Source organism: Molothrus aeneus, chromosome 15 (assembly GCF_037042795.1).
Source record: "Molothrus aeneus isolate 106 chromosome 15, BPBGC_Maene_1.0, whole genome shotgun sequence".
In the NCBI taxonomy this organism is placed as follows: Eukaryota; Metazoa; Chordata; class Aves; order Passeriformes; family Icteridae; genus Molothrus; species Molothrus aeneus.
The window spans coordinates 5,842,180-5,852,500 of NC_089660.1; the positions used below are offsets into that span (position 1 = coordinate 5,842,180).

At 45.0% G+C, this 10,321-nt stretch overlaps 1 protein-coding gene across 3 annotated transcripts in view; it reads right to left on the reverse strand.

Annotated features, from left to right (window-relative positions):
- Positions 1 to 364: 364 nt before the first annotated feature.
- The window catches only part of GRIA1 (glutamate ionotropic receptor AMPA type subunit 1), a 121,337-nt gene continuing 111,380 nt past the window's right edge, over positions 365 to 10,321 (reverse strand). For 2 of the 3 annotated variants that reach the window (XM_066560486.1, XM_066560485.1), the window contains exons 15-16: positions 5,578 to 5,712; positions 365 to 3,638 (exon numbers count right to left, since the gene is read on the reverse strand). In XM_066560486.1, the coding sequence (XP_066416583.1) occupies positions 3,450 to 3,638; positions 5,578 to 5,712 (324 nt within the window). In that variant the 3' untranslated portion in view covers positions 365 to 3,449. Of the gene's footprint in view, positions 3,639 to 5,577; positions 5,713 to 10,321 lie in introns of those variants that run through there. The other variant, XR_010784610.1, reaches the window with a different exon arrangement.

A 10,321-nucleotide genomic window follows, 5' to 3' on the forward strand; every position in this document is an offset into this window, starting at 1 on the left:
GCATAAATGTCCAACACCCTTTAAATCTTTCTCTTTTCCCCTGTCAACAGGCTTTTGGATGAGGAACTTAGCAGGTCAGTTGTGTGAAAACTGAGTGAGAAGCTTCTTAAATGTCCAAGCCTCTGAAACAGCATGGGAGCTCCTAGGAAAGCTGATCCTGGCAGGGATTTTTGGACCAGTGCTGGTTCTGAGTTTTCTCTGAGCTGGCCATGTCTTCCCTCTCTGTAAAAACAAGCTAATATCCTCTAATAGCCCTCCTCAAAAAATAACCCCACAAGACTCCAAACAAAGCAAAATCATTAATTTTGAACCCAATGATTATTTAGTTTCCTGACTCTTGGGTAAATATTAGATAGATTCCCAATTTCAACCTGAAGCAGTTTATTCGGCTGCTGTTCACAAGTCAGACACAGCAAAAATCAAAGAAATCTCTTTTGATTCAGGTTGGGTAATATTGCCTGAGGGGTAACATCATTTTCATTTCCACACATCCAGCACTGGCACAAAACGGCATGGACAGGTATGAGAAATGGATCATGGATCCTTGGTTCTAAAATTCCAGCTGATAGTTTGCTTATTTTTTGTGTAAATAATAATTACCAATAAAAATGTTGCTTCAAAAAAAGAGAATGTGAAAAGAAAAAACACCATTGCATTTGATAAAGCAAAATCCTTTGCAGTACTGCCAAAAGAAAGAAAATAAAAGAAAGAAAGAGAAACCAAAAGAGAGTTAAAACAAATATAGCTGTTAAATAAAAGATCCAGGTACCAAAGAGCAAAATTTAATGAAAGCCAAAACTGTTAAATATGGAATCCTGTTGAGAAAAAATGTCAATGTCTTCAAGAGTTTTACCATTACTCTATTTTTAAGAAAAGTGTAGTAAAAATACATATTACAAGTTTACATTTTCCACGCTTTTGTCCTATTCACCTTTTTTTTTCTTTTTTTTTTTTTTTTTTCTTTTGTAACCCCTCCACTGATCAAAAGCCTTTCACAGCTGCATCTCACATCTTCATGTCACAGGTGGCCAGTTCTAGCAGAGCTGCTGCTCACGAGACTGCTGTGACCTGCTGCCATGGGGCCCTGCTTCTGGAGGAGGATGGGGCGCTGGTGGGTGCCAGTAGCCTGTTCCCACCACACTGGCCCAGAACACGACAAGAGCTGGGACAGGAGACTCATCTGAGGGCTCTGGACATGGAAAAAAGAGCTTGTGCTGATAAGGATGCCTCCACTTGTGCTAGCGTTACACAGAACTGACATTAAAATTAAGAAAAGCAGGTTAAAAAGAATGATAAACAACAGAAAGCGCCCTGAAGTGGTGCTTGGAGTGGCTGTTAACAGAGTTCATGTTCAGTGATGAGAGATGAAGATCACAATGTTCCCAGTTTTGGACAGAGGAAAACATTGGCACAAGACATGCTGTGCCCAGGCTTAGGACCTTGACTCTGACTTGCTGGTCTCCAAATTGTTGCATGACAAGTGGATAAGTGGAGCTGATGCTTCAGACCAGGCTGGTGTTAGAAGTGGTAAATGTATTGCTCTGCACTGTCATACACTAATGGGAACTGGAATTCACACAGTTTCCAGATTCTTCTCGTAGACCCATGCCAGTTATTTGCCTGCATCATTGCATCATTTTCTCTTCACCTTCCCTTCTTTCCTGGCTCCTCTCTTGCTATGTTGCAAAAAACATAAAAGAGTAAAGAAAATGAGAAAAAGCAGCTCAGAATGCTCCAGCAGCAGCTCAGTCCCAGGACAGATATTTGTTGGATTCTGTGAGAACCTTTGAACTTTATTTGCCATAAGTGAGATGAGACCAGGCCAAGTGGGCTCACTGTAGCCCCTGCCCCACAGATCCTCTCCATCACCAGATGTTCTCCTGGGAATCCTTCACTTGAGAATGTCACACCCCTGAGGTCTCTCAGGCCCACCAGGGTGGGAAGCATTTGTCTGTCCATGCCAGAGATTCACAGAATGAACCTTTTGTGTGGTTCTGGAAAACCATCCTTGCTCCCTTGACCTCCAGGCCTGTGGCTGGACCCCCTGGCACAGTGGGTTTGTGCAACACCAAGTTTGGGGTCAGCAGCCTTCTTTCCTGACTTGTGGATGCTTCCCCCTCTCTGAGCAGAGTGGGAATCTGCTACGGTTGGCTTTGTACCCAGACAGGCCCCAGCTTGGTGGGGAGATTGAGTGTGACCAGCACTGATGCTGCTGAATGTCATGGTTGCTTGAATTAAGCTCTTGTATGATCTCCTCCTTGGTTTGCTTCAGCAGCTCCTTCCAGGAATCCATTCTGGCCAGCTACCTACGAAATGTCCCTCTGAGTTAGGAAAGAATGGCCATAAAGGGATTTCAGAGCAGGAGGGCAGGGTGGTCCCTGTTGCAGCCCATGACTTGTAGCACGTTGCGCTGGTTGATTGGCAGCTGTCTAGAACTGGAGATGGCCTGTTCCTGGCCCAAGGTGGTTCCCTTATGTGACCACCAGAAAGGGAGCACACACAGAAGCTAAGCAATGAAGAAATGGTTCACAATTGCTTATTAGCCCCCAATAACCCGGGCAGGAGAGTCACATGTGAGGGGAATAAATACCACATTTACTTTCCCTCTTCAGCAGCCGACCATGATCTTAGACCAACCCTCTGCTCCAGTCTGCCACTCTCCACTCCAGGCATGTGATTTTCCTCTTGAATCACCATTCATCATCTCTGGAAGAATTACTGCTTTGTCCTCACGCTACCTGGGCTTTCCAAACTCACCCATCACTTCTCCCCCTGTAAAACAGCCTTGTGTTTGTGTTCAGGTTTCTTCCTGCATCAAGTCCTTCGTGCTGCAGGGAGAGCTGGGGGCAGCTCTGTCTGCCTTGCTGAGATAACTCCACAGCCCAAGTTCACCACAGAACAACAAAGGCAGAACCACAATGGACAAAAGAGGTCAATGCTGACGGCCTGCACTGAGTTCAGCTTGCCACAGATTGGTCTTTCCTTTTTTGCCTTTAGCAGCTCAGACGTTGTGGTTTGCATCCCAAACTAAGCCAGATTGAAGGACTGAGCAGGGAAGGGGGAAAGGGCTGATGTTACCCTGACACCACAGGAATTAGTAAGAAAAAATATATATATTGCACACACTAAGACTTATTAACAACCAAGTTAAAACAAAATGGCATAGTCCTCATTAGTGTTCCAGTGGTTCTTTGATCAGGGATGGTTCACGAGTCTGTAAAATCCCATTACACTCTCCTTATTGCAGTACAGACCTGTTTCTGTTCTCCTGCCAGTGGATCTGTTTGCAAATAAAAAGGGAAATTTATTCGATTTCCTTGAGAAGATCCTTCCAATTGTCCCTTCTGTCATCGTCGTTTGTCTTGTTGGTGTTGGGTATGTTTTTTGGCTCTGGAGAGGTGGAGTTGGGCTGCCCCTGCTCCCACCCAGGAAATGGGTCAAAAGGCCAATTATAATCCCGTAGCTCCCAGGGACATGCCAGTGCTGTGGCTCATGCATGGGATTGTCTGCATGGATTTGGGGAAATCGTGGCTGACCACACGTCCATTTTCTCCACTGCCTCCTGCTGCAGCCGGCCTGGGAAGGGTTGATGTCCGTATGGCTTCGTTGATTGATTGCTGTGGGATTAAACAAAAACCCTTTTTAGGAAAGACGGGGGGGTCTCCCCCTGTCCTTTGCAATGTTGAAGAAATTACAATATTAACCAGTGTTGTCTTTCTGTAACTGTTCTCCCCTTCCTTGTCTCCATTCAGACTCTCACTTTCTGCATGTCCCCACTGCATCTGCTCTGTTCATTCACACCTCTTCTACATGCAAAATTAAATGTTTCAGCAGTATTTTGGGGTATAAAGCATCAGTGCCATATGCCAAAAACCTCTTCAAACTCTACAACATAAGAACAGTCATCCTGGATCTGAGCAGAGGTATTTTACACACTTCCCCCATAGAGATGCTATTGCTACTCCAGGACTGTTATGCACGGTGGACTCTGATTCACTGCAAACATATGTTTAACTTTCCTCATGTGACAACTTCAGCATGTGCCTGTGTTTTTGTCTACAGTGATGACTGAGGTAACTAGGAAATGCAAGCCTAATTCAGGAAACCAAATTTCATCTTCCTGTTCCAGATACATCCAAAACATTCGCTTTCAGAGATCTAAGGAAACGACCTGCTTAGAACAATTTAACTAAAAGATAAAGCAAATTTGGTTTATTTGCATTCAAGCTATCTCCAGGGGCACCACTATTCTTTCTGGACTGTGATATTCAGGTGAAGAATTATCCCTAACAGATAAATCTGGAATAGCTATTGAGCTATTGCATTTTGACACTTCTCTTGCAGTGCATTTGTACCATACCTAGCTTTACAGTGGGCACAAATTATAATCTAATGTTTGTAGTTCCATGGACACTATTTGTTCATATTATTTTACCCCTGTGCTCAAGGTAGCTCTAATTGCCTGTGGAATTTCCTGGACCTCAATGGGAAAAGAGCTGTAGCACATTTTCAGTGCATTAGAAATGTTATTATTGCTGACAAAACACTGAGTGTGTTGTGAAATGGCAACATAAAACCCAAAGAAGCAGTTGTTTATTTTCCTTTTGATTCTGGGTGAGTTTCAGTGAAATAAAAACCTATTTGGATTTTTTAAAACTCACTGTGTGCTTCATAGTTCCATAAAAAATTCCATGCTCATGCGAGACGTCAAGAACACAAGGGATGTGTCACACATCCCTCTGCCTCCCCTAACACCACGGTATCTGTGTAAGGGATTGCCCAGATATACTTGCTCCACAGGTGCTGCCTTAAATGTCTATCTCCAAGGCTCTCAAATCTAATCCACTCCTGACACAACACTCAGAAATTCAGGCACACCAGAATTTAGGGCTGAAACAGATCTCCTGGGCTGTAGGAAATATGCTTCTGCAAGACCATGACAGGGTGGAGTTTAAAAAACCATTACGGAGACATTGGAGGCCAATTTCTCTCAAAGAGGATCCATAATTCTGGGATTTGGAGGCCCACATCATCCATTCCAGGGCAACAATGCTCTGAGCATGTATTGGTGTTGTCAGCCTGGAAATGGTGCCAGCAGGGTGCCAGCAAAGGGAACAACAGGATGTGAATCATTACTGCACTCTCCCAGTTTTATCTTGCTGTTAGGAGCCTGGGTTTGGGGATTTTTCCATATTGCAGCACTGGCTGTATCACACCAGCCCCAGCACACTTCATCCATGCTGCGCACACATTGCCATAGCCTGTCTTCATCAATTTAAAGGAATTTCAATGTGTTTCTGTTGCTGCTTGTGCTGTGCTTTTGCTCTGTGTCTGGATTTTGAATTAGCATTCTGCCACATGTCTGATCTTGCATCAGCTCCCCATGACAGCCCATTTGACCCTCTCTCAGCTTCCTCAGATGGTCCTATTCCTTTCTAGCAAGCTGAGTGACACAGTCACTTCATTATCCCTATGTCTTGGCTTTCCACCCATGGTCTGCATCCGTCTCTGAAGGCAGCTTTGGAGCCCGGGGAGGATCAGAGAGGAGGTGTGAAAGGCCGTGGAATGGGTTGCCACCTTCATCCGCTTTGATTCACTTCTGGACTTGTAACAAAACTCGATTAAGGCAACCAGCATGGCGAGTCCGAGCCCACCGATGAGGATATAGAAAACCCCCGCCACATTGCTGAGGCTCAGCGCGCTCGTCTTGTCCTGGAAGAAACAGGAGAAGGGAGGGAAAGGGGGGCACACGGGAAAGGAGAACAGCGAAATTAATATGGGATTGCTCTGGGAAGGATGCTGCACAACATAGCAGTACTGGCATTACATCATCTTCCTCTTTAAATGAACAAGTGACATTTCTAAGAGCGTTTTTTCAATTTTTAATTCGGTGTCTAGTAAATCTAACGTTTCCCTCACACAAACAAATAAACATTTCCTCAGCAATGTGACTCTCGGTAAAGGTTTGGGATCTCTGTTTTTCAATCAGCTAACTTAAATGCTTGTTTTATCCAAAATGTCTAGTTTGAATTATTGATTAAAGGAGGAAAAAAAAATTGAAGTTTTCCTCCTCTGTGACATTTGCTCATCCCTGATGTCTTGCCTGAAATAACCTGTTCTCTTGGAAATGCTCATTCCTTCATTCCTAGATTGTTTCCCCCGCAAAATCTGTTGCTGAGCAACACATTGAAGTGGATGGGCTTTTTTTCCTTTTTTTTTCTCTTTCTTTTCGATTCTGGGGTTGAGGTGACACCTGAGCTGTCCTCAGAAACTCATTTGATTTCTATGTAATAAGGCAGTTATTTCATATGCAATCAAGGCCTGTTGATGCATGTCTAAGCTAATTATTTGGTTTGCAATAAATAGGGCTATTAATGAGCCACAACTTTTAGTCAGCAGCCACATTCTGATTTTACAATTGCCTAATGAATCGTCACGGCTCTCTGGGGAAGAGACAGAGCTCAGAAAGACTCATTTCACTGCGAGGGAAACCAAGTTCCCACATCTAACCCTGATGTCACCCCCTGCAGCTTTCAAAACCTTCTCCTCCACGATGACCAGGTTGAGTTGGGGTGTGAGGATAATCTGGGCAGCAACAGGATCCCAAACTTGGCTCAGCTCCTGTTTCTAGGACAGGCTTTCTCTGCAGCGAACCAGACAGAGTCCCCTGCTCCATGCTTGCTGCTGCTCTGCAATTTTCACTCCATACCTATTTGACAGCACAGATCCCCCAGGGCCAGCCCAACAGCTCAGTGCAGATCTGCTGGGGCCACCAGAGTCTGAGCAGCATTGACAGCCCTGCTCTGTGGACGTGGGAGGGAAATTGCACAGGGCTCGTTTGAGATGTAGCCACACATTTAAAGGAGAGCGCTGGTGCCTGTGGAAGTGTCTGCAGCTGGCAAGGAAGCCTCTGCACAGCTCTTGGTGTTCCCCTCTGCTGCTCCATGGACACGTGGACCAGTGGGTGGCACAGCCTGTTCCTTGCCCTTGTAGGACAGTTGATTCTTGGCAGGTTTTACAAGAAGCAACCCACAGTTTTGGGGAAGGGAGGGGATTCAGGAATCAGAAAAGGATACTGGAGTGATGTTGAAAGGGTCCAAACTGGAACTTCAACATGAGCATGGAAGGTTTCACTGCAGGGCAGTCTGCCTGATACTGGGATACTCTTTCAGGCAAGTATGTTTTTGCAAAGGACTGTGTCTTTTTCTGTATTAGGGTTTGATAACAAAAAAGTCAACCCTCAAGGCATGAAAACATCTCCATTTTCACAATTAAAAAAAACCCTCCTGTAACAGAAGAGAATATTATTTTTTTCTTTTTTAATTACAAGAAAAGTGGGTTCCAGTCAAGAATGGTAAAAAGATATTTTTTCTTCCTTTTCTCCTTCATCTACACATCTTCCAGTGGGTCATTGCATGGACCCACTGCCCATGCAAGCTGCCAAGCTTCTTCCCAGCTGGAGCTCCCACTGTGGGCTCTGGTACCATGGGGAGCAACTTTCCATCCTGAACCCTCTGCTGAAAGATGCAAAGGTTGTTATGGGGCCATCCCTGCTGAGTTTCAGTTGCTGGAAAAAACTCCACGAGTGGCCTCATTTTCTGTGCTTTGCTGATTGATCACTTTGACAAGGGACTCATTGTGGTCACCATGTGCTGGTGGAAAGATTGGGTTTCTCTCTTGTATAACCTTTGCACTGGTCAGGTTTTGAGCTTGATGCTTCCTGTGTGCTCTCTGTAATGAGAGATTTCTGCAAATATCCTCTTAATTTCTGCAGTTTCAATATTTGAAAGATTATTTCTCTGGTCATTTTCTAATCTGCCTCCATGCAGTTTTTCCCCCAGGCTTGGCTGTATATTTGTTCAGTCATCTCTTCTCTGCAGATTGTTGGGTGTACTTTTAAGCACCAATTGGGAAATGCTGGGAGTTTTTTAGTGGAGATGTAGAAAAGCAGAGCAATTACTCAGAGGGAAGTGTGTTACAACATATCAGGTACTTTGCCCTTTAAAATTCAGTCTGAAGGAGCTGCCCCAGCTTCAGGGAGGGGTAAAGAGACTAAATGGGGGCTGCCCTTCTCAGCATCCTAATCTTTTAGCCTGGCTTCTTAATGAAATGTGGCTGAGTAGCACATGCTCTCTGCTCAGAGGGAAGAATGGGGACAGGGATGCAGGTGGAGCAGCCTGTTTATCTGTGTATTACTAATAATTGTCAGCCTAATCTTGATCTATCAGTAGGGTGGAAATCGCCACAATATCAGGAATGTCCAAGCTTTGTGCAAAAGGATGATACTCTAGACAAGAGAAAACCCATTGATGCTCTCCTTCAAATAAATGGATCAGTGCAATCCATACTATAGTCTTTGACTTGCAGCCAAAGATCCTTAGGAAATCTGCCTTCCTTGGCTCTGTTGGGCATGGGAATACACAAATTCCAGGGTTTATTTGCCATGATATTTATTTCCTCCCCCAGTTTGGGGTTCATGGTCCAATGAGGCACCTCCTCAGCTGGCTGCAGTGGCAGAGCAGTCTGGCAGCCAGGAAAGGCTGCTGGTTCTTAATTCCCACTCTCCTCCTCATGCCAGCAGCAAAACAACCAGTAAGAGAGAGGAGATGACCCAAAGCAGTTTCCTGCACCACTACTACAATTCATTTTGGAGCTGTTATGTTTTTCTTACATTTACTTTGCAGTAGCATTATTATTGTTATTGTTATTACTCTTATTACTGCTGTTCCTATTATTACTCTGACACTCTGGGTGAACTGAACATTATCTTATCCAGAAGGCAAAGAAAAGCATTGAGAGACACAGTGGTGGGCAAAGATACAGGGAAAGAAAAAGCAGTCTGAGTTTCACTTCTGCTTCCTTAGTAAGGTTTCTCCCAAGGAGCCAAAGGCAGATTCCTGGGGCACTGAGGAATGCTGAACTGCAGGAGCATGGCTGATGGCACAGCCTGCTGCTATGAACAGGCTGAGAAGTGAAACTGCTCCTGTGGTGATGCTTGACTTCTTGCAAATCCTCCTTTTAATATCCTTTTTCTTCCTTCCCTCTCCCAGCAGGACATGCAGGATGTTCTTTGGGCAGCAGTGACATCTCCTTGCTCCCATCAGCTGCAGGACCTGACCCACATGAAGGGTCAAAGGCCCTGAGTGCCCCACTGAGGCTCTGCTTGCTGTTTCCATGCATGATCCTGTCCCAGTAATGCTCATAATAACAAAAAGCCCCAAATTATTCTATGTGCTTGAGAGGACACTCCCCTCCTCTCTGCTCAGGCTCTGTGACTCCAGATGCTCTCCTGCAGAGCTGCCCATCACTGAACCAGCTTGTTAGTGGGAGTGTAAATGTCACTGCTCGTCTCCTGCAGCAGCAGAGCCCTGACGTGGGGGGAAGATTGGCAGGTGAAAAGAGAAAGAAAAACCCATCTTCCCCAAAGAAAAACCCATCTTCCCAGCCTTGTTGCTGCAGCAACCAGGCACCTTCCTGTCTGTTACTCTCAAACGTGGCACCGTGTCCATCACCCCCTTTCTCATTATTTAATCCTCCTTGGCTGACAGGCATCAGGCCAAATTTGCTGAGTTTCCCAGCAGGGCTGGTCCCTTCTGTCACCCAGTGTGAGCAGAGCCCATTGGCAGCACAGGGTGATGGCACCTTGAGTTGTTGCAGTCTCCAAAAGATGAATTGTCCTTAGAGAAGGTGGCAGCTCCAGAAGCTGAGCTTTTACCCCAAAAGCTGGGCAGACTTTGGTGGGGTAAGGCCTGAAGCTCAGCAATGAAGGACAGCACTGGCCATTGCCTCAGAGTGCTGCCAGGGATGTGCAGGAGCAATGGATGGGGCTGCTCAGCATAAAACACCTTTGATTTGAAAATCTGCCAATTTCCTGCAAAGCCAGGGCAAGGCACTAGCAGAATTTGTTCTGTTTTTGGGGTGGGTTTTTTTGTGTTTTTGTTTTTGTTTTGTTTGTTTGGTTGTTTTTTTGTTTTTTGTTTTGTTTTGTTTTGTTTTTATTTTAACAAAAATGAAATTCTTGCACTGAGAAGAGGGTTGGGAAATGTGTGTCTTTGATAAAGGTCTTTTAATTGCATGACACACCTGGGTGTCCCTGAAAGCCGCTTTCCATCCTGGTCTAGGAAAAACCTTCCTTTCTCCCAATGCCTTGCAAAAGCCTCAGGGATCATATCCATCTGCCACAAAATTTAGAGTCTACCTTGTCATTACATTTCAACAACACAAGGCATCCCTTGCAAGCCCATTTCATAGCCTGCAAAAAGTCCATCCTGTGCTTGTTTTCAAAATCAGGTTCTTCTAGGGAAGTGCCTATTACAGTGTC